Raw genomic sequence first — 24947 nt, 5'->3', positions numbered from 1 at the left:
CATTAGATTTGGCGGCATGTGCTTTTACTTAGCTGTGTTGCCAGCCTCACTATATTCTTTTAGATAGGTCTTTCATTGAATTGGAGCTTACAGGGCTAGATTGGCTGGCCAGCTAACCTCAGATATCTCCTGGATTAAAGGTGCATTTGTAAAGCACATGGGTGCTATGAATAAGACTCAGATCCTCAAGCATGCGATTGAGCCCCCAGACATCTTCTTATATCACCTTTTAATATCTTTAAAACTAATCTGTGCTTAGCTGATTAAAACACATATCTTGTTTTGTAGAGTGAGATGTTGCCTGATTTTAGAATCATAGTTTAAAAGCCCATTATTTACTGGGTGTGGTAGTTTGAATGGCCCCATAGGCTTATATATTAGAATTTTTGGTTTCTAATTGGACTAGGAACTATGTGGACTGTTTAAGAAAAATTAGCTGGGCAGTGGTGCCATTTGCCTTTAATCCCAACGCTCAGGAGGCAGAGGCAGGTGATCACTGTGAGTTCTAGTCCAGCCTGGTCTTTAGAGCTAGTTCCAGGACAACTAGGGCTACACAAACCATCTTTTCCCCCCCTTTACTTTCTCCCTCTTGCTTCAGCTCCACTCGCCCCAGTCCCTGCTCCCTCCAGCCCATAGATTCTTTATTGTTTGTTTCTCATCAAGGATGGCTATGAGCCACCATGTGGTTGCTGGGATTCCTCCAGAAGAGCAGTCAGTGCTCGTAACCACTCAGCCATCTCACCAGTCCCAAGAAACTGTCTTTAAAAACAAAAACCAAAACCTAAAAGCCCAAGCAACAGCAATAACAACCCCAAATTCCAGAAGGATTAAGAGGTATGCCCTTGTAGGAGGAAGTATGTCATTGGGGTGGGCTTTTAGGGTTTAAAGCAGGATACCAGGCCCATTCTCTCTCTGTCTACTGCCTATGGATCAGGATGTAAGTAAGCTCTTAGCTACTGCTCCAGAGCCATGCCTGCCTGCCTGCCTGCCTGCCTGCCTGCCTGCCACCATTCTTTTACCATGATTTTAGACTATCAACTAACCCTTTGAAGCTGAAAGCAAGTACCCAGTTAGGTGCTTTCTTTTATAAGTAGCCTTGGTCGTGGTGTCTCATTACAGAAATAGAACAGTAACTAAAACACTGGGTCTTAGCTATAATGTCTCTTGTAGGTGGCACATACTTGTAATCCCAGCACTGGGGAGGCTGAGGCTGAATGATTGCTCAAAGGTCAGAGCCAGTCTGGACTACATTGAGTTCAAGACCAGGCAAGGCTACATAGACTCTTTCTCAAACAAAACAAAAACCCTAAAACTAAAATCACAACCTAAAACAAACCAAAATGAAAGTTACTCATAATCTTCTGCATTAAATTAGATTATATGCATACATGAAAATACCACTATAAAACCTATTATTTTGTCCACCTGCATTGATAAAAATAGTAAAGGGGCTGGAGAGATGGCTCAGTGGTTAAGAGCACTGACTGCTCTTCTGGAGGTCCTGAGTTCAAATCCCAGCTCCCATATAGTGGCTCATAACCATCCGTAATGACATTTGACGCCCTCTGGTGTGTCTGAAATGTACAGTGTACTTATTCATAATAATAAATCTTTAAAAAAATAAAGCAGTTAAAATCCTTAAACTAACTGTAATTCTGTCTTATTGCAGTATTAACTGTTAACAGTGGCTTCTGTTTGCAGTTTGCAAACAGCTGGACTTGAATTAATTGCCAGTCAACAGTTACTCTGCTGGTTCTGTAGTTTCTTTATAGTTTTTAGGGTTCCAGGTCTGAGCATAACTTCATAGCATGTATGGCACATGAATGAATAGTGGCTCTGATGATTGCTGAACTGCCCAGATGGCCACATTTGTTGTTCAGGAAATAGATCTTAGAGGGCTGTTATAAGTTTAACACTCTTAATACAAAGGGTAGGCAGGTGACATGAAAAGAAATAAAGTTAGAGCACTTGCTACGCTTGCAAGGACCTGGGTTCATTTCCCAGCATGCACATCACAGCTCTACATCGCCTGTAGCTCCAATCCCAGGCCATCCAATGCCATGCTGGTCATTGTTGTGGTTATAGGTGTCATGGCTGGGTAGGGCTGCTGGTTGCTTCCCACCTTTGAAAGCTTGCATGGTGCCTTCTGGTACCGTGCCTCAGGTAGGAAGGATTAGGTCAGTTTCAGCTCAGAGGTCTTTGGACCCTGTATCATGCTTGGTGTCTTCAGCAGTAGCATCTTAATTTTCACCCCTGGAGTGGGAGTGTATAACCAAGGTCAGTAGCTTCTAATATTTTGGGAGTCTGTTGGACAGCCTTGACCAACAACTCAAAAGATGACTTCCCTTGGGGGTTTTTGTTTGATGGTCTTTGATTCTTGGAGGTAGTAGCATCATTAGCCTAGATGATAAATCTTCATTTAACACACACACACACACACATACACACACAACAATAATTCATCATTCTTTTCTTGCTGAACTGCTTCCCTAGAGAACAACTGTCACTGGGAACCATGAAAATAAAAATAAAAAGTTCTGGGATTGGGAAAGCAATAGAGAAGGGAATAGTAGAGTACAGTGATTTGATCAGAGAAACTGGAAGTGTGTGTGTGTGTGTGTGTGTGTGTGTGTGTGTGAGAGAGAGAGAGAGAGAGAGAGGTGTTCACTTTGCCTGGGTTTGCATGGCATGTTCAGGTACATGCACAGGTTTGTGGGTTCATGTGATATTAAGTGTCTTCCTCGATCATTCTTCATCGTATATATTGAAGTAAGAGTCTCTAATTCAACCTGGAGTTGGCACATTTGGCCAGTCTAGCTAGTCAGCTTGTTCTCCTAGGATCCCTTTGTTCTCCTAGGATCCCCAGCTCCTGAGTGCTGCCACCCGTCTGGCCTTAATATGGGTGCTGTGCTAGAAATTCTAACTCAGGTTCTCATACATGTGTTACAGATACTTTATCCACTGAACCTTTTTCTCAGCCCTCCAATGATGACTGTCCCCTCCCTGTGTTTTAGAACACTACAGTCTTCAAGGATCTTCTGAGAGTTCAGATTCAAGCCATAGCTCCTTGTAATGCTCATTAAGATTATTGATACATAGGATTCCTTTAAACTTATTGAGACCGAGTTTCATGTGTCTTGAGGCTGGCCTTGAATTTACTATGTAGTCTTAGTATGACTTTGAACTTCTGATTGTCCTGCCTCCACTGTTAGCTGGGATAGAGATATGTACCATTGTGCAAAGTTTATAATACATAGATTTTAGTATACCTATCACTTTAACAAAAATAAGTACTTAAAGGTGTGTGTGTGTGTGTGTGTGTGTAGTCCTGTTGTGTACAGTTGTCTTCCAATTCCAGAAGATGGCATAAGATCTGGAGCTGGTAGTTGTGAGCTGTCTGGCAAAGTCTGGAGCTGCCCTTGATTCTTCCAGAAGAGAAGGGATTGTAGCTTCTTTGCCACTGTTCCAGCTCTCACTTAGTGAATTGTAAAATGTTTTTGTCATCCCTAAAATACAGCTGGAATTAGGAGACCACTGATCTGCCTTTTCTGTTCTTTCTGTTCCCCCTTTTCTTATAGTTGTCTTTCTTTCTCTTATCTTTTTCTTGCTGTATCTAGCTGACTTCCAGGTAGTTTTCTGTCTTTAGCTTTCTGAGAAGCAGGGACTATGGGCACATTATTATACTATATTTATGAATTTGCCAATTTGGAGACTTTTGTATGGATAGAGTCAGTATTTGGATTTTGGCTTAGTCTAACATTGGACTTTGGCCCAATGTATAACGTTGCTGTGTTTTCACATGTGCTCTGGACGTGCTTTGTCCCAACCAAAACTCACACCAAAATGTAATTGCTGAATAGGAGGCATCTTTTGCTGGTCTGGGTTCATTACTCTGAGGGTGACTTTTAAAAATTACTATTTTTATTTACATGTGTCTTTTGTCTGTGCACCATGTATATGCCCGGTGCCCATGGGAACCAGAAGAAGGCATCAGATCCCCTAGAACTAGAGATACAGATGGTTGTTCACTGCCATTTGGGTGCTAAGAACTGAACCCAGGTCCTCTGGAAGAGCAGCCTGAGGCTTGAGCCATCTCTCCAGCCCCCCAAGAGTGACTTTTTTTTAAAGCATGAAGGTCCAATGCTTTCTCTCTTTGGCATATACTGCTTCCCTTCTGCCTTTGGCTTTGAGCTGAAGCCAAGGTCCTGAACAGAAGCCAAGCAGACACTGTGACATACTGTTGGCTTTCTAGCCTCCAGACCAGAGCCAAAATAAGCTTCTTTACAAATTATGTCTCATGTTCTGTTGTAACAACTGAAAGTGGACTGACACTCTTGTCCTCAGTTTTGCTTTGCCCAGTATTTTCCTATTATTTAAGAACATACCTATGTTAGGTGCATTCTTAAAATATTAGCTGGACAGTTAGAAATGAACAATTCTTTTCTTTCTTTCTTTTTTTTTTGTTTTGTTGTTTTGTTTTGTTTTTTGTTTTTTCGAGACAGGGTTTCTCTGTGTAGCCCTGGCTGTCCTGGAACTCGCTCTGTAGACCAGGCTGGCCTCAGAAACTTGCCCTGCCTCTGCCTCCCAAGTGCTGGGATTAAAGGCGTGCGCCACCACCGCCAGGCCAGAAATGAACAATTCTTGAGTTTTAAATAGTGTGCCATTTGGGGTAGCATGAGGAAATCTCACACCATCTTTTCTGTCTTGCCTGGGACATGAGTCATCTCCTGGTTGAGCATACCTGTTCTAGATGTCCATGCTTCCCCAGTCACATGGTCGCTGTCTTGTTATCAGATCCTCTGTGTGGTATTGCAGACTCACACTTTTTTTTTTTTTTTTTTTTTTTTACTTGATAATGACTCATTTTGCAAGAGGATAAGCTGAAGAGAAACAATAAGGAACCCAAGAAGTGTGCAAGCTGTAGACACCTGTGCTGCGAAGGAGTAAAAGAATTGTTCCAGCTTTGCTATCGGGCCTCACAGTTACAGCCATCCTGCATGACGAGCTGGGTGTTGGGGAGTTGACTAGAGCTTATTAAGTACTAGCTGTGGGCCTTGGCATTACTGAGGTCTTGAAATATATACCCATAGGATAAGGGGCTTCTCTATTAGCATTTAATTTCTTTTTTTGGTTTCTTTTTAAAAATTAAGCTGGGCGGTGGTGTCGCACACCTGTAATCCCAGCACTCTGGAAAGCAGAGGCAGGCGGATTTCTGAGTTCGAGGCCAGCCTGGTCCACAGAGTGAGTTCCAGGACAGCCAGCGCTACACAGAGAAACCCTGTCTTGGAAAAAAAAAAAACAAATCTAAAAAAAAAAATTACTTTTATTTAATCTCTGGCAGTATCATGTGTGTGCATATTTTGATCCTACCCATCCAACTCCTCATTACTCCCCCCCTCCCCCACCCCCCAAGATAGGGTTTCTCTGTATAGCCCTGGCTGTCCTGGAACTCACTCTGTAGACCAGGCTGGCCTCTAACTCAGAAATCCACCTGCCTCTGTCTCCCAAGTGCTGGGATTAAAGGTGTGCGCCACCACTGCCTGGCCTCATTACTTTTATAATTGAGTACTATCAGTCTGTTGCTTAGATTAAGTCTCCTTGTCACTGGATGGACTTTGGTTTTTCCCCCTTTTTGGCTATTTGGAATAATGCTGATATGGAATCTGGTGTTTTAAGGTTATTAAAACAACTTGGGCTAGAGCCATGGCTCAGCACTTTAGAAGGCTTGTTCTTGCAGCTGAGCATCTGAGTACAGTTCCCAGCACCCACGGTAGTTGGCTCACACCCACTTGTAACTCATCTCCAGGGTATCTACCGCCTCTGGCCGCCATAGACAAAATAAATAACTCACATGCACATAACCTGCCCTCCATACACAAAATAAAAATAATTTTTTAAAATTATATGGAAGTCTTATAATTTTAGTTGATTAAAAAATCGTTCTTGCCGGGCGGTGGTGGCACACGCCTGTAATCCCAGCACTCTGGGAGGCAGAGGCAGGCGGATTTCTGAGTTTGAGGCCAGCCTGGTCTACAAGTGAGTTCCAGGACAGCCAGGGCTACACAGAGAAACGCCGTCTTTAAAAAACCAAATCCAAAAAACAAACAAACAAACAAACAAAATAAAATTAAAGATGAATGAAATAACTTTTTAAAAGTAATTTTTAAAGATTTATTATTTTACGAGTATGTGTGCTTATTTCTGTGCACCACATGAATACAAATACTCTCAGGCCAGAAGAGAATTTTGTGTCCTTCTGGAATTACAGGTAGTTCAAGGTTAACTTGTGTTAAACTGAAAATTCCAGTCTAGTCTATAGTCTAGATCCTGAGTCAAAACAACAACAACAAACCCAAACAAAAGTGAGATTGTTTTGGCTTCTCTGTGTCATTTGTGTTCCCATATGAATTTTAGGATCAGCTTGTCATCTTCTACAGAAAATTTACATCTTCTACAAAAAATTAAGAGTGTGTTCCGGTTATTTGATTTTTTAATTTTAATTTAATTTAATTTAATTTTTGTCACCTTGACAGAAGTTAGAGTAATCTGAGAAGAGGGGCCAGAGCTGAAAAATGCTTCTATAACTTTGATCTGTATCCTAACCTGTGGAGCATTTTCTTAATTAGTGACTGATTATAGGAGAGCCCAGTCCACTGTGGGTGGTCCTGGGGGTGTAAGAAAGCAAGCCAGGAGGAGCAAGCCAGCAAGCCTTTGTTCCTGCCTCTGGGTTTCTGCCTCAGTTTCCTACGCTGACTTCTCTGGATGATGGAATACAGGCTGTAAAATGAAATAAACCCTTTTCTCCTAAGTTGTTTTTGGTAATGATATTTTATCACAGGATTGAAACCATAAATGAGCATAATAGGCATTGGTTGAAACCCCTAGACGAATGTGGAGATTGTTGCCTCTTTAACAGTGCCCTGTGTATTGATGATATGCGTGGCCCAACATGCTCAGGAGTTTGTCTGTTTTCAGTTTTAAGAACCTCATGCCCAAGCTGGGTGTGGGGGCGCAGGCCTGTAATCCCAGCACTTGGGAGGCAGAGGCAAGTGGATTTCTGAGTTCGAGGCCAGCCTGGTCTACAGAGTGAGTTCCAGGACAGCCAGGGCTACACAGAGAAAACCTGTCTGGGGGGGGGGGGCGGGGAAGGACCTCATGCCCAGTGTCTCTATTTTATCAAGTTCCAGCTTTGATCCTGCTGTGCTTTGTCAAGATTGGGGCTAGAGTATGAGAGAGGTGGATGAACATAAGTGTTTCTTTAAAGAGGAGCGTAGGTTATGCATCTCACTTGACTGAAAGAGAACTCTGCAGCCTGGCTGTGAGCAGTCAGCTGTGGTGGTACACTTGTGCGATCCCTCAACTCAGCTGAGAGGCAGAAGCTAGAGAGGCTGGGCTGGGCTGGCTATACAGTGAGGCCCCCTGTCTGGGAAAAAATGGGCAGGGAAAGCCACACGTTTGAAATGACCCTTGATGTCTGCTTTGAGGCAGGAGAGATGACAGGATAGGCGCTGCTAGGTGCTTTGTTTAGCAAGAGACTGCTGGGGGTTCAGGAGAGTGCAAGTGAACAGACAGGCTTTAGGTCAGGTCTAGAATTTTATGGTAATTAGGTTTGTTTAAAAGCCTGGGGTGGGGCTGGCGCTCTGGTTCAGAGGTTAAGAGCACTGGCTAGTCTCTCAGAGACCTGGGGTAGGGTCCCATGCCTCACATGGCAGCTCACAATTCAGTTATCTGTAACTCCAGTTCCAGGGGCTCTGTGCCAGCTTTTAGCCTCCCTGGGCTCCAGGAGCTGCTAAGTACAAGGTTCTTTTATGCAAAGGACATCATTTCTGCTAGCACAGTGCTCCACTAACTTCAGCCTTTCCTCTCTCGCCTAACAGCAGTGAGCTGCTGTACTTAAAGTGTACCGCACTGCAGCCAGCAATGGCTTTTACAATTCAATTTTTTTGTTTTTTGTTTTGGATTTTGGCTTTTTCGAGACAGGGTTTCTCTGTGTAGCCCTGACTGTCCTGGAACTCACTCTGTAGACGAGGCTGGCCTCGAACTCAGAAATCCTGCCTCTCAGAGTGCTGGGAGTACAGGTGTGCGCCACCGCCACCACCACCACTATTACCACCTGGCTACAATTTAATTTTTTTTTTAAATATTTATTTATTTATTATATGTAAGTACACTGTAGCTGTCTTCAGACACCAGAAGAGGGTGTCAGATCTCTTTACGGATGGTTGTGAGCCACCATGTGGATGCTGGGATTTGAACTCATGACCTTTGGAAGAGCAGTCGGTGCTCTTACCAGCTAAGCCATTTCTCCAGCCCTACAATTTAATTTCTTATATTTATGTATTCCTTCATTTTGTGTGAGTTTGTATGTGCATGAATGTGTGTATTTGTGCCGTGGCACACATGTGGCGATCAGAGGACAGCTTAGGTTCTTACTGTCAGCCACGTGAGTGGAGGTGATCAAACTCAGGGCAGGCTTGACGTCAATCCTTTCACACACTGAGCATCTCACTGGCCCTCACTATTTCTAAAATTTTTATTTATTTATGATTATTGCATGTTTATGATATATAACTGCATATGTGCTTGCAGTTGCTCAAATGTGGAGATCAGAGAACAACTTATAAGAGTCATGTATCACTTTCCACTATGGGTTCTGGATAGTGAACTCAGGCTTGAATGAGCCACTTCATTGGCACTGGTTCATTCACTGTTTACATTTATTTATTATTTTACCTCAAATCAAGGAACAGCAATGTTATAAGTACTTGTAAGAATGTGGAAATTGAGCAGAGCTTCTAAGAGAGTTGCATATAATACCATACTTTCTATACTGTTTTGGTAAAAGAAAAGTCAGCAGTGTTACTTTAATTTGCTATCTGGTTTTGGTTTCTCCAGGGCTTTGAGCTGGAGAGAAATTAGGAAGTATTAAAGAAATGCAAACAGAGCCTTTCTAGCACAGCTGAGGCTTTCTCCCCCTCAAACGCCTGTTAGGGTCATTGGTTGTAGTCAATGCCATGCCCCATATTCCTTAAAGTCACCCAGGAGGGATGTGTGTCCTGCGTTTTGGGAGGTGCTGCCCTGTTGGATTATGCCACTCACGTTCAGCCACCAGGAAGTTCTCAGAACCCAGCACAGGCCTTACTGCTTCTGCCGTGGGGATGATAATAAGCTTAAGGGGCTAAGTTCCCAGAAAACAAAAGGAAAACAAAAAGCATACCTGTGTGGAAGGTTCTAGAAGGCTGAGTTAGAACTTCTTTAATTGTAGAGAGTTAGAATGCGCTGAGTGAATTATCTTGGGCTACATTTAATCCTCTTAATAGTCATTCATTGTCTAAGCATATATTTGGCCAAACACTTTGATATCAAGCAAAACCTCTGCACTGTCCTAAACAGACCTTTAGCTTCCATCCATTCCCAGTCTAAATATGGCTTGGGTGGATCTGGAGCCTGTAGTAGAGTTTCTCACTCCCCTTGCATCCCCTTGCTGTGTCCCTCCCAGTGAACTCAGTCAGTGCTTTGACATATATATGACTTGTTTCCCCTGCAGCCACGTCTATGGTGAGGCTTGTTGTTTGAGGCCACGTAAGTCCTCGTTCCTGGACTGCTGCCACTCATTTTTGGCTCAGAATAAATTCTCATTCCTTTGAGATGAGCTGTGTTGTGCTTGTGTCAGCAGGACCATAGGTGCCTGGAACTTAAATGTGGGCTATCTGCTGTTCCCTCTTTTCCTTAGAAGAAAAGGGAAAAAACTTTTGTGTATGTAAACATTGCTAGTGGTAGTTTGCTGTTTCTAGACCCAGGTCATTAGGGGTTTCTATGTCTGCACATGTGTGCCATCCAGGAGTTGCCCTCTCCTGCCTGCTGGGAGTTCCCTTTGCTTCTCTCCTATATTCAGTATCCTCTTGCTTCCTGTGTCTTAAGTTATTTTCTCTCATGACTTATGTGAATAATGAGGCCCTTCAGAAAGGGACCATGGACAGTAAAGCTCATGAATCATGAATGTTAGAAAAAGCTCTCTTTTACCCTTCTTTATAGTTTTCTTTCATATGGTTTCTGATATTTCTTCCAGTGTTGAGATTTGAAGCCATTCTGATTCCTGATCCTTTGGCTAAAACTTCTGAAGTCTTGTTTTCTTGTTATAAAAAAATAAATGTGATGCATTCTATATAATCCCCCCCCCACACACACAGCCCTGGTTTCTTGGAACTCACTCTGTAGTCCAGGCTGATCTCGAACTCAGAAATACACCTGCCTCTGCCTCCCAAGTGCTGGGATTAAAGGTGTACGCCACCACTGTCTGGCACATTCTATGTATTTTTAATCTGATATAGTTCAGGTCCCCATCCATGTGGTTTGGTCTTTGTCCTTTATATTGGAAGTTCTCTGCTAATCTCTTTTGTTAACAGGACAAGATTAAGAACTGACTATACAAAGAATCAACAAAACCTGGAGCTGGTTCTTTGAGAAAATCAAGATAGATAAACCCTTATCCAGACTAACCAGAGGGCACAGAGACAGTATCCAAATTAGTAAAATCAGAAATGAAAAGGGAGATATAACAACAGAAACTGAGGAAATTCAAAAAAAATCATGAGATCCTACTACAAAAGCCTATATTCAACAAAACTGGAAAATCTGGATGAAATGGACAGTTTTCTAAATAGATACCAAATACCCAAGTTAAATCAGGATCAGATAAGCCATCTAAACAGCCCCATAACCCCTAAAGAAACAGAAGCAGTCATTATAAATCTCCCAACCAAAAAGAGCCCAGGACCAGATGGGTTTAGTGTAGAACCTCTATCAGACCTTCAAAAAAGACCTAATACAAATACACTTCAACTATTCCACAAAATAGAAACAGAAGGAACACTACCCAATTCATTCTATACGCTGCGTATTCTCTCTTGGAGATGGAACGGTTTCTGTCTAATCAGGAACTTGTCACAATTTCCTTTCATAGAGGACTTCATAAGACATATTTTTCTACTTCTATCATGTTTAATGTTCCAAATTTTAAAAACTGAAAAAAATAGATTTAGACCATGAAATATATAGCGACTTTTATATTTATATATATATATATATATATATATATATATATATATATATATATTGGACTTTAGTTAGTATTTCTATGTTAACTTAAAAATATAGAAATACTTAAAGGCACATTAGAATCCTATCTTTCCATATTTACTGAAAAAATTTATGCCACTGGTAAACTACAATCACATTTGTTTACTTTTATCCTAGAAATTGATGATTTCAGCTTGTCCTTTCTAATAGTTTTTATTGTTGTTCAATTTGTAGCCTTACATATAAATACTTGTAATAGAAGCACCAGTTTATAAAAGCATGGAAAAATTGTTGTGGTCTCTCTGATTTAGAAATGTATGGAATATAGATTCAGTTGTTATGAAAATCCCTTTGACTTTATGAAGAAAAAAGTAAAATGCAAATATTTAATAATAAACAGTATTTTAATGGCAATTCACACAAAATACAAATTACTTTTTCCAATTGTAATCCTAGCACTCTGGGAGGCAGAGGCAGGTGGATTTCTGAGTTCGAGGCCAGCCTGGTCTACAGAGTGAGTTCCAGGACAGCCAGGGCTACACAGAGAAACCCTGTCTCTAAAAAACCAAATCCAAAAAGCCAAAAATAAAAAAATAAAAAATGCAATGTATTCATCTCATGAGTGAAAAAAAGAACTGACCATGGTCTTAGAGCACAGGCGAGCTTTACTGAATGAGATGGGGAAGCTCAGCACGTTCTTTGGTCTGGTTGCTGAGCGGGGAGGAGGCTGCCAGTTTTTGCAGTCAGACGTTGAATTAGTTTAGGCTCAAGTGTTGGGCCCTGTTGAAATAGCATCAGGTCTGTCTTTACAGTCCATGCTGGTCTGTAACCAGAGCTCTACGTGCCTCCGCCTGTGACTTGGGGCTTTTGTTTTGTTTTGTTTTGAGTCAGGGGCTTGCTATGTACATCAGGCTGGTCTTGAATTCTCCATCTTCCTGCTTTGTGTCAGGAGTGCTGGGCATATACAGACCTGTACTACCAACTGGCCTGGTGTGGTCTGTCTCTCTCTCTCTCTGTTTCTCTGTCTGTCTCTCCCTCTTTTCTCTCTCTTTACTGAGCTATCTCTCCAGTTCTGTTTTTCAAAGGCATATATAAACATAAGTCTAAATTTTTTCATTTAATACTAGAAAGTAGATCTAATAATGCGATTTTTAGGCATGTTCCGGGGCTGGGGACGTGGCTTGGTGGTAGAGTGCTTTCCTATCTGGGGTGTGCTGTGTGGGTGGAAGGAAAGAAAGAAAAGTTACACCCACTAATGTTGGCTACTTTTATCAGCCTGTGTCTTTGTCCTCTGTAAATTTGGAAAGTGTTTGGTACTTCTGAGAGAGATGAAGCAGTAGCACATCCCATGCTTTCTGTGCTCACCCCACCCGCCCCTAGAAGGGGGTGACAAAAAGTAGATGTCTATTTACTAGTCAGTTAAACAAATGGAAGGGCCTTTCTTAACATAAAAATCATCCAAAATCTAATTTTAAAATGTAAGAAAAGGCAGTATAACTTTTCATTCACCCAGTTTTAGTGAGAATTGTATATGAGATTACTTTGTTCCTACATCTCATTTGTCTGTTCCATGTGTTTTTCCTTTGTTCCCTAGGCTTTTGTCTTTCTGTTCCAGGCTCTTCCCCTCACCCCCAGCCTTTGTCCAGCTTTAGCTTATGCCAATAATCACTTTTCTGGGTTGATTGCCCACATGGCAGTGTGCCAATCTTTTCCTACTGCACATGTTCAGAGTAGATGGCATGCATCATTTTTTACTGTAAACCTGAACTACTCTGCCATCTGCTGACTTCCGAAGTGTCCTTGTACAACCTGAACGTCATCATCTTTTAGTATGGGTACATATCTAATGCTAGGCTTCTGTCTCTGCTGTTTGGAAAAAAGAAAAGACAATGTTCTTCATAATGTGAGAAGGTGCAGTCTGTGTTTCTTGCTTTGGTCAGAAGTTATAAAGAATTAAACTCTAGCAATGGCTGAAAAGGGAAGAGCTGAATATAATTTTACTGATCTAATAATCCCTTCCGCAGATGTCAACAGACTACTTATGTGCTACATGGCATGGGCTTCTCTATCAGAGCAGAACTTACTCTAACTCCTAACCTCTGAGCCGTCTCTTCTACCCAGGATTTCTGTTTTTTTTTTTTTTTTTTTTTTTTTTTTTTTTTTTAATGGAAGCTGCTTGTGACTATAATTTTATGTTGTATCTTATAGCAATTTTCTTAGTACATTTTAATATTTGTTGTTATAGACTTAAAACCACTGCTGTTTAGTTTTTCCTTTCATTTTTCCTTTACTTTTTTTCTTGCTTCTGCACTTCTGCTCTTCCTCCTGCTCCTGTTTCTCCTCCTCCTGCTCCTCCTCTTTTCTTCCTTCTTTCTTCTGTTTTTTTTTTTTTTTTTTTTTTTTTTTTTTTTTTTTTTTTTTTTTTAAGAGTCAGGGTCTCTGTACAGAGCCCTGGCTATCCTGGAACTCCTACGTAGATCAGGCCAGCTCACTTAAGAGAAATCTGCCTGCCTCTGCTGGGATTAATGCTTGGTTTTGATTAGTGTTTTAAATTTCAGTTGATAGCTAACTTTGGTTGATTCGAAATAATCATAGGAATTATAGTTATTATGATTTGGTGAGTAAGACCTCTTCTTCTTTAAAATCAAATCATAATAATAAATAAGGTCATATAATAATTAATAGTTATTGTACAAAGAATGAAAATTTAGTGTACCACAGCAATGGAATGACCGAAAACTCATAGAATTACATAAAGATTTGGCTTAGTGCCTTTGTGTTGCAGGAACTGGTCCAAGTACTAAGACTATACCAGTGAGCTCTGCTCACAAAGCAGACATTATATTAACAGTCTCTGTAATAATAAATGTCGCACTGAGAATCAGGTTTGTTTTCTGGCGGAAAGACAATAGACTGTTTTGACTGGAGTGTCAGGTAAGGACTCTTTAAAAGGCTGTCTTGGTGGAGACAGGTAGTGAAAAGGCCATCTTGACTGTTTCTAGGGTTTTTATCCTTTTGGGTGAAGGGAATAAGAAATTCTGAGGTATGAATACTGGCATGTTCTGGTGGGTTTGTTTTCTTTTTAAGATAAGGTTTCACTATATAGCCCTGGCTGTCTAGGAACTGAGTATTTAAACCAGGATGGCCTCACACAGAGATCCACCTGTCTCTGCCTTGTGTTAGGATTTATCCTAGTGTTAGGATTAAAAGTGTGTCCACCATTACCAGTATGGCCGGCATATTCTGAAAGCAGTCTTGGAGGCCTGGTTAATGAGTTTAGATTACATTCTCATTCTCCTCCAGAAAGGTTGTTCCAAGATTTATAATACCACATAGTGATCTCTTGAGCAACTCTAAGCCTACTCTGCTTTCCTGACTTTGGTTTTGTTTTTTGTTTTTGTTTTTGTTTTTGTGACAGGGTTTCTCTGTGTAGCCCTGGCTGTCCTGGAACTCACTCTGTAGACCAGGCTGGCCTCGAACTTAGAAATCCACCTGCCTCTGCCTTCCAAGTGCTGGGAATAAAGGTGTGCGCCACCACCGCCTGGCGCTTCCCTGACTTTGAATTAAGGTTGCAGATGTCTGCTGGGCTTTGTTCCTGCTCCCCTGCACCCCTGTACCACAGTCTGCATTTGCTCAGCTCCTTCATGTAGAGGACATAGTATTTGCATGGGTCCTGCATATGTCTCTGATGTAAGTCAGAAAACTCAGGATTGCTAATCCACTGTAAATGTTATGCAGACAGCCACACAGTGACAAAAAAAGAAGTCCGCATGTATTTAGTCTACACACACACACACACACACACACACACTTTTTGGTTTACAGATGGTCGAGTCTACGGCTATGGACCCACAGATATGGCCCCACAGATATGGCACAGGAGTTTGGTTGCAGTTAATCCCCAATTTCTTTTCCTGGGCTGAGAGTTTAGCATATAGTGGGTAGTCAGGTACAAAATTCTGGTTGAAAATGAAGTGTAGGTTACATTTTCTTTAATTCTATGCCATTTCATCCCTGACTAAATGATGTGTGTCAGGACTGTATGTGGGATAGTAAGAGTCGTGCAGTTAGAGCTACTCAAGTACGTATCTTAGCCTGGGCACTCAGAAGTATGTTGCAGGAATTTTCTCTGCTTTAGATGGGATATCACTTCTTAGTATCTAGCTGTACATATTAAGGTGGATAATAGGATTGGGGCATATGTATATACATAAATTTGTGTATGTGCTATATTTGCATGCATGCATGCTCTGTATCCTGCCTCACAATAGAGACTCCTCATGAATTCTAGCTCTTGCTGGATAGACAGAAGAAGTGTCTGACATAAGACTTAACGGGAGATTCTCTGTTAACCTCATAGTTTCCTAGAGGAGGAGGAAGACCATTACTTTGTCTCCTTGCTGACTTGCAAGTATCTGGGCATTCTTAGTCCTTATGCCTGAGGCATGATACATAGTTAAAACATCAGATTATGATGGGTTAAATGACCGGTCTGCTGCTTTAGTTCTACACCCAAACTGAATCCTGAATATTACAATGGAAAATTCATAGACTTTGTAAGTAGATATGGAATCTGGGAGTTTTGGGGCAGCTAGGGTGATTTCCTCTGGTTTAAAGAGAAAGAGTAGAAGGAAGATTTAAAAGCTGAAGTTCTTACACAAATTAAATGAGAAAGTTTATGCATAAAAATAAATATATATGGTATTTACAATGCATTCTGGGAATTAAGTTTTCTGCTTCTCTCTTGGAGGCAGGACCCCCCTACTACCCAGTGCATAATTCTCAAGAGTTTAAAATATATTGCTCATGGACAGAGGTGATGACCCAGTTTATTCATACATTGTAATCAAAGAAAATAAATATATATGAAAAATATTGACTAGAAGTCAGGCGATCCTGGCTTATGTTCTAGGTTAGCTATGATTTTTGGTCTCCTTTTCTCTCATTTTATGGAAATACAGAAATATTTCTTTCCTGACTAACTTGCTCAGATTACAAAAAGCCATAAACCACTGTTTTCACAACTTTCTATATTGTGTTCTTGGAAAAGTACTTTTCCTCTAGAGTTATAACTATTTGTTTTTCAGGTATAAGTATTATTTAAATTGCATCAATGGAGCACATACAGGGAGCTTGGAAGACGATCAGTAATGGTTTTGGACTCAAAGATGCGGTGTTTGATGGCTCCAGCTGCATCTCCCCTACAATTGTTCAGCAGTTCGGCTATCAGCGTCGGGCCTCAGATGATGGCAAACTTACGGATTCTTCTAAGACAAGCAATACTATCCGGGTTTTCTTGCCGAATAAGCAAAGGACTGTGGTATGTGACCCTAGAAAATGCAGTTCTCTTATTCTTGGAGTTTCTGCTGTGCTGTCTAGTTTATAGAAGGGAGGAGCTCCTTGTCACTTGTGGTCTCTGTTAATTGTTTTGTTTTTTTTTCTCCCCCAAGGGCAGATTTATTTTTATTTTTAAAAAGACCTATTTGTTTATCTCTCTCTCTATGTATACGTGTGTCTTTATGCACACCACAAGAGGGAATCACATCCTATTACAGATGGTTGTGAGCTACCATGTGGGAGCTAGAAATCAAACAGCACCTCTGGAAGAATAGTCAGCTTCCTTCCTTCCTTCCTTCCTTCCTTCCTTCCTTCCTTCCTTCCTTCCTTCCTTCCTTCCTTCTTTCCTTCCTTCCTCCCTTCCTTCCTTCTTCCCTCTCTCCCTCCCTCCCTCCTTCCATCCCTCCCCTCCCTTCCTCCTTCCCCCCCCCTCTTTTTGTAGAATATTCAGTTCTTAACTACTGAGCCATCTCCATAGCCTCTCAGATTTATTTTATTAAATCACTGTTCCGTTCATACTGTGTTCAAACGTTGCCCACAAAAGCCTTTTTTCTGCATCTTTATTGGGGGGAGGAGGAAAGGATATTTCTGATACTTTTTTTTGAAACATTTAAAATGTTTTTTGAAACATTTTAAAAATTGTATTTATTAATTTTATGTGTGTTCATGTGTGTGTGTGGTGCTTGCATGCATATGACATAGAAGTCAGAGAACAGCTTGTATGAGGAGATCCTTCTCTTTCATTACCACGTGGGCCCTGGGGATGGAACTCAGACTGTCGGGCTTGCAGCAGCCACCTATGTCCAGGGCCATCTTGCCAGTTCTTAGCCATTTCTTTGAGAAAGTTTTTTCTTCTTTTTTTAATTTCCAAGCTAATTAAAACTAATTAAAGATGAGGGAAAAAAAAGACATTCTTCTATGAATGCAAAATATTGGCTTAATTGTTGAGATTGCAATTAAATATGAGGAAAATACAATTTTCTGGGTTATTTTACTTTAGTCTAGATTTTTAATTTTGAAAAAAATGTAGTTTTTATTTTATGTGAATGGGTGTTTGCTGCCATGTATATCTGTGTGCCAGTGCATTCAGTGCCTCCAGAGGCCAGAAGAGGACATTGGATTCCCTGGAACTGGGTTACAGACGGTTGTGAGCTGCCATGTGGTGCTGGGGATTGAATGTGGCTGCCCTGGAAGAACTGCCGGCGCTTTTAACTATCAGGCTCCCTCCATCTCCTAGGAAGAGAATATTTTGTTATTTTATAGGCCCAAGACAGATTAGGTTGCTTAAGAAGAAACTCCTGCCTTGTGCTTCAGGGCACAAAATATTTCTGCATTTTCTCTATGGAATCAGTGACTGGTTCATGTTGGAACCAGATGTCAACAGGATTTTCTGATACAAAACTTCATTTATTTTCTAAGGACTCATTGCTTAAAACCCTTTACTGTTCTGAACTTTAAAAGCAAAAAACCAGTTTGCCTGAAACAGAAAAGTGAAGTTCTATTGGCTTATGTTTGTCAGTTTGAAACTTGTACCTCCTTGCCTTCCGTGTCTGTGGAGCACAGTATATGACATCTGTTTGTTCCTTAAGGCTCTAAGATCGGAAGGCCAGCCAGAGCTTTCTTGGTTTTCTTCTAACAGTCCCCTCTGGTTTTTCTAGTTGATCCCTTAATCCTAATTTATTTTGTTTGTGTGGTTTGTACCTGAGTGTATGTCAGTGTACCATGTATATACAGTACCTGTAGGAGACAGAAGAGGACTCTAGATCTGAAGTTATAGATGGTTGTGAGCTACAGTGTTGGTGCTGAGGAAGAATGATCTTAAGTTTGAGACTTATCTGGGCTACCTGGTGTTTTCAGGATTCATAGGCAGCTTAGTGTGAGATTCAAAATAAATTATTATTATTATTATTATTATTATTATTATTATTTTAAAAGAAGAAGGTTGCTGAGCAGCTTGCCTTAAGATTAGGGCACAGTGCTTGTGCCGGTTAGCAGTGCTGGCTGCTGTTTCTCCTTTCAGAGTAGACTATTTCTCCACTTCCTTTTCCACTTTGGAGCCCAGATTCATAGATCAGGTATTTCATAAACAAGTCTTCAGTGCCAATATTAGATCATAGACCTTCTAGCTGGTGCTCCCTTCCCTTGATCCAGAACTTTGAGTTGTAGGTTGTGTAGGGTATTCCTCCCAGACAGGACCATATTGGCTCGGTCATATGAACAGGCTTCCCCTAAGCCTGTAAGAACCCGGGAACCTGGCCTTTGTTCCTCTTGACTGAAAATACCCTCTCTCTCCCCCTTGTTGCACTTCTGTAGTACAGTATTCCAACTCTCCTAATCTTCCCTCTTTAGGGCTTATGGTGGTTGCTGGTTATGCCTGGGAGCTCATGACTGTTGGATAAAGTTCTTTTAAATGTGTCAGCTCTCCTAACTTTACATGTCATGTTTCTACCAACCTGCTGTAATTTTGAACAGTCAGCATTTCTTTTTAGCTTATTTCTCTAGGGCTAAAAAAGAAAATCTTCACTTGTTAGATTGCTTTATACAAGCAAGGTCATTTTAATACTAAAAGAGTAAAAAGGACTATTTCAAGATGAGAATGGATTCTGTTCTGAAGGTGTATCACATGACAAGATAATTCAGCATTTCATAAATAATGAGTTATACTTCATGTTGTTGAACACTGAAATTTAGAACCGGATTTAATACTTGTTTCAGGTCCATTTGTAGATGTTGAAAACTAAGAGCCATTGAGGCTGCAAAGATGGCTCTACAGTTAAGAGGGTCCTGGCGCTCAACTAGCAGCACCCCTGTTAAGCAGCCCCCCCCACCCCCCTTCTGCTCCAGGGATATTACGTCTGTAGCCTCTGGTACAGTGTACATGCATTTATGTGCATGTTCTCCCCAGCCCATCCCCCATAGTTAGGAATAATACAACCCCTCTAAAAAGAGAAGCCAACAGTAGCGACTGCTAATAGTATTTCTGAGTGTTTTATTCATTTGTGTAATCCTTGACAGCCTCTGTTGGAACATAGCAGGTGGTTGGGAGTTTGACATCTCCTGAAGTTTATGGGAGGGAAGCCTATAGCAAATGTTAGTTTCTTCTATTTCTTTGGCAAAAGATAGACCACCTTTCTCTGGGAAAACAAGTGGTGGAAAGGTCTTTTGGCAGTCAGTGCCTTTAGGCAGCCACTCCCCCCCCCCCCCCCACCACCAATCGTAGAGTGGCTTCACAGGATCTCTCTCTCTCTCTCTCTCTCTCTCTCTCTCTCTCTCTCTCTCTCTCTCTCTCTCCCTCCCTCCCTCCCTCCCTCCCTCCCTCCCTCCTTCCCTCCTTACAGCTCAGTAAGACACCATTGAACTAATCAGTGTGTATCCATGGGGGTAGGAGAAACAGACTGAAGATGTGTCTAACTGAAATGATTTTAGAAGAATAATAGTCTTTTAATGTTTCTTGTCATTTTGGTTTCTAAAGATGCACATCTCTCTGGCTGCTGCTTCTCCTTGGTACTGGACACGTGAGTTGCTAGAGCTGAGAACTGCTGCCCTTATAGCCAGCCACCTGGGAGGCAGGCGTAGACACAGATTCCTGGGCTCTGTGCCAAAGTTATGGAAACAGACTCCTTGGATGTGTGTGTACAGGAGGCTAGGGAATCTCTTTCACAACCCCTCAGCTGTTTCCCATGCTCTCTGCATCTGGGCACATAGTGGAGTTGAGAACAGATAAAAGAGCTGTCTAGCTCTCAGAATCTTTGACTTCTAATGGAAATAATAAAATAATCACATATCACTTTACAGGTTTGAAAGCTGTGCTCTGCAGTATAGCTGCACAAGTCTGTCAGTGTGTGAGTTTAATACTCTCTGCTGTTTTCTCATGTCTTTATAGCTCAGATCTCTAGTGCAGGCATGTCTGCCTCATTTTGCTGCACACTAGTAAGATGTTATAAGGGTAAATACCTATGAAAGTAAAGAGGTTACAGTAGCAGTTCTGGTATGTTCATCACCTGACATACCCTGGCTGATCATAGCAGTTCTTTTTGTCTGTTTCCACTCACACCTTTTCATTTGTTTTGAAACAAATCCCAGATAATGTTTGTCTAAACTAGTTTGGTATGTCCACGGAACTTTTTTCTGTAGACAGAGTTTAACTCTGTAGGCTATGCTGGACTTAAACTCCAAGCAGCCATCTGTTTCAGACTCTTGAGTGTTGGGGATAGATGCCAGCCACCATGAAGCTATTAGAAACTTGAAGAATGTTAATTGTTTAAGCAGGCAACATATTTACAAGTATGGATGACTTCTCCCCCTGTCTAGCTCCCCAGTGTTTTCCTTTAGTATTCCTGTGATAAAGAAGGTTTATTAACTTAAAGAATCAGATGGGCTCATCCACAGCAAAGGAAGAACTTTTATAGTTTAGAAAGCCCTTTTGCTTTCCTCTGATATAATTGATTCTTTAGGAGAATTTTCTCTCTGACCCCTGTTACCCCTAAATTGTGTGTCCTGTACCCTCAAATTTTGCTTACTAACCTTTCTATTCTTCAGGGATTGGTGACTAGCCAGCTAAGTCCCTGTTAGTAGCCAGTAATATCAAAATAAGGTTATGTGAAAAACAGGTTAGTTGTCATTCCTTTATTTATTTATTTATTTATTTATTTATTTATTTATTTATTTATTTATTTATTGTTTTTTGTTTTGGTTTTTTTTTTGTTTTGCTTTTGCTTTTTTTGAGACAGGGTTTCTCTGTATAGCCCTGGCTGTCCTGGAACTCACTCTGTAGACCAGGCTGGCCTCGAACTCAGAAATCCGCCTGCCTCTGCCTCCCAGAGTACTGGGATTATAGGCGTGTGCCACCACCGCCCGGCTGAGTTGTCATCCCTTAGGTTCCCTCTTCCTCCTTCCTACCAGCTGTGTCTCCACTTTGTATCCAGATGGTGTGGTCTGTTTTAAGGTTAGACATGTCTGCCTTGCTTCTTAAGACTCATGTCTATCTTAAACCAGCTAGAAAAGAATGGTTGAAAAGGGCAGAGACTGCTTCTGACAGAGTTCTACAGTCAGCCACAGTAGGATTCCATGCAGGCAGTTCATAGCTTCTTCTAACCATCCTTGCTGGTTCTGTTGACTCCCATTTTTAAAAAAATTAATGTCCTAGGCTTTGAACCCAAAATATCTAAACTATTTAAGATTTTATTCAGTATTTCAATGCTGTGGGTATAGATACTTTGCATTGTGCCTCCAAGTAGCAACCTGACTTTTGAAGTATGGATTAGGGCATTGCATGGGACACACACTGCCTAGGCTATCTGGTAACCATCAGCCTGTCACTAAAGTCAAGCAGGAACTCTGATCCTCTGCTTCCTACTCACCCTCACATACTTTGAAGTTTGTTAGGAAGATCATCTCTCTATTTTGTTGAAAGCAGGCTCACCTCATATTTGGTTTACCTTCTGTTCATGTTAATGTACACTTAGGTGTACTCTTGCAAGTCCAGAGAGCTAGAGTGGACCAAGTATCCCCCCCATACCAGGGGTGTGTGTGTGTATGTGTGTACACGCGTGCATGTGTGCTCCATGGTGCATTCTTGGAGATCAGAGAATGGATAACTTCTGGGAGTTAGTGTCTGCTTCCACATATTTGTCTCAGGGATTGAACTGTACCTTTCCCTCTAATGTTAATAGCAAGGTGTACATCTTTCTAACCCATACAACACATAAACACATACCGGTTTCCCCACCTTTAAAATATTCTTATTCTTTGTATTATTCTCATAAAAGTACTTTCTCTATTTAATATGCCATAGACTACTGTCCCCTCAGATAACTAATTAAGGGCAATACAGGACAGCATAATGTTCCCAATGCTGATTCGGGTCTGTGTGCATTCACTTGTACTTAATTCTGGACATTGAGGTGTTTTTCTCTGTGTGTTCACTATTGCAAACAGTATGTCTTAAGTTTATACCATTTTACATGTGGGTGTATGTATTTCAGTGTTCATCTTTGCAAGGGGTGCTGTAGCCCACATTGGTACATTTGTTTGCAGGTCAATGTGCGGAATGGAATGAGCTTGCACGATTGCCTTATGAAAGCTCTGAAGGTGAGAGGCCTGCAGCCTGAGTGCTGTGCAGTGTTCAGACTTCTCCAGGAACACAAAGGGTAAGAGCTAAGTGGCACTTTTGAGAATTCTAAGCATTTCCTAGCCATAAATAACTTGTTATATACAAATGCTTTGTATTAGCTTCCTTGGGATTAGTGCATGTGTATATACTTTGTTTTCAAAGTATCAATTCAGAAAAATTTGCTACTGAGAACTTGAAATTATTGCCTGGACATTGTCTTTAAAACTACAATAAATAGCTGAGCAGTGGTGGCTCATGCCTTTAATCCCAGCACTTGGGAGGCAGAGACAGGTAGATTTCTGAGTTTGAGGCTAGCCTGGTCTACGGAGTAAGTTCCAGGAGCTAGCTAGAGCTACAGAGAGAAACCCTGTCTCGAAAAGCAATAAAAACCACCACCACCACCACCACCACCACCACTAACAACATCAACAAAAAACTACAATAAATAGGAGATGCTAATAGCATTGTCCAGGGATGGAGGCAGCATTGTTAGAAGACATGTTTTTGAGTGCAAAGAATTTTCCTGGTGTTTACCATGAAGAGTGGGTACTCTGAACGTTTGCATTGTTTTTATGGTTCAGAATGCTGGGGGCTAAAGAGATGGCTCATTCATGGCATGTGCAGCTCTCCCAGAGAACTCAAGTTCAGTTCCCAGCACCCACATCAGGTAGTTCACAACTAACTGTAGCTCCAGCTCCAGGAGAGCTTATGCCTTCTTCTGGCCTCCAACAGGATCTTTATACACATGGCACACATACCACTTAGAGACATTCAGATATACAGAAAAATGTTACTTCCCCTCCCCTCTTTTTAAAATTTTTTTAAAAGATTTATTTATGTATTTAATGTGTATGTGTACCCTGACTTCACACACACCAGAAGAGGGCATTGGATCCCATTACAGAAGGTTATGAGCCACCATGTAGTTGCTGGGATTTGAATTCAGGACCTTTGGAAGAGTAGCCTGTGCTCTCCTCCCCTCTTCTCCGCTCTTCTCTTCTTTCCCTTACCCCTTACCCTTTGTCCCCTTTACATGTTTCACCTGAAGAAATACACTAGTCAATATAGTGCTTGCTGTGCCATCTGATTGCCAGACTGCCATAAAACCTGGGTGTGGTTGAGGCCTTGTAACCTCAGCACTTGGAGACAGAGACAGGCAGGTCCTGAAGCTCGCTGGCCGGTTTAACCTTGTTGGTGAGCTCCAGATAAATGAGAGAACTTGTCTCAAAAAGCAAGATAGATGGTACCTGAAGAATAACACCTCATGTTGACCTGCTACATGTACACATTTACTGCAGTCCTAAAGAGAGATTCTGGTCATTCATTCATGCTTTCCTCACCCATCTTTTTGTTGTTGTTGTTGTTGTTGTTGGTAATACTGGAGGCAGAACCTAGGACCTGGAATATGCTAAGTATTCAGTTTGACGATTATTAAATCTTAGCTCTCTGATAGCCACAGGGCTGAAAGAGGCAGAGAATTTCTATTCCCAGGAAAATGCATTGTATTTCCAGTGGTGGTAGCAAGATAGAGATGGTTTCCCCCCAACGGCTGAGATCATGCCCATAGCAACAAAGCACTGTGTACACATCATTACTAACTATGACAGCCAAGCCTTTGACTGTCCTCCTTGGGGAGCAGTGCTTCTGTTACTAACCTCTTGCTTGTTCTCTATGGTTCTGTGTTCCCTGGCTGGAGAGAACATCTCAGGAGAGTTTCCTCAGAGAGCTCACCTTCTGTGATTCTGTTCCTCTGTTTATTCAGCTAGTTTGCTGATTGACAATATGTCATCACTTCTAGCTGGATTGATTTTCGTGTCTGTCCCCAAGCTGATAAATAGACTTCCTTCGGGACTAGGGAGATTCTGGGAATGGTCCACTGTTCTCCAAAGCTGTACTGATTTGGAACTGATGTCTATTCTCTCCTGCCTGTTCAGGAAGTGGGGTTTCCTTCCTGGTGTTCTAGTAAACAATAGCACTTGAAACAGGTACTATTTCCCTACCTTGCATAGGGCATTATCTTAAGGAATGAATTATTGCTCAATGGATAACCAGAAGAGTAGCTTGTTGCCTTCTGGCAAGTGATAAGAGGGATCTGAGTGATGTCATATGTTATTTCTTAATTGGAAATACTCATCCTCTGCAAATGGGGCAGATGAACTGAACCAAACAGTTTTTGCTTTTGAGTTAGGAAAAGAATCAGTTATGATTCTTTTCTTCCTTGTTCTGGGCACAGAAAGAGTGATGTCAATCAATTTTAAAGATGTTTTGTTCCTATAGACTTGTGTTTATTTTTATAACTTCTACAAACAACTTGAAGTCTAACTAATGTACAGCACAACTGTGTTTATATTATATGAACGTGGTTTAGATGGAAGTAGCTGCTGGACACTAACCTGTAGTGACTCAGTAGGAGTCTAAC

General features: G+C 41.3%; 1 protein-coding gene across 3 annotated transcripts in view; it reads left to right on the top strand.

Annotated features, from left to right (window-relative positions):
* Raf1 (Raf-1 proto-oncogene, serine/threonine kinase) overlaps positions 1–24947 on the top strand; it is a 59471-nt gene that overhangs the window by 17559 nt on the left and 16965 nt on the right. For 2 of the 3 annotated variants that reach the window (XM_052174602.1, XM_052174603.1), the window contains exons 2-3: positions 16167–16399; positions 22453–22565. In XM_052174602.1, coding sequence (XP_052030562.1) covers positions 16193–16399; positions 22453–22565 — 320 coding nt within the window. In that variant the 5' untranslated portion in view covers positions 16167–16192. Of the gene's footprint in view, positions 1–16166; positions 16400–22452; positions 22566–24947 lie in introns of those variants that run through there. The other variant, XM_052174604.1, reaches the window with a different exon arrangement.

Source organism: Apodemus sylvaticus, chromosome 2 (assembly GCF_947179515.1).
Source record: "Apodemus sylvaticus chromosome 2, mApoSyl1.1, whole genome shotgun sequence".
Lineage (NCBI taxonomy): Eukaryota > Metazoa > Chordata > Mammalia > Rodentia > Muridae > Apodemus > Apodemus sylvaticus.
Note: the sequence above shows the minus strand (reverse complement) of the source record. Positions and strands in the feature narration are given on the sequence as shown.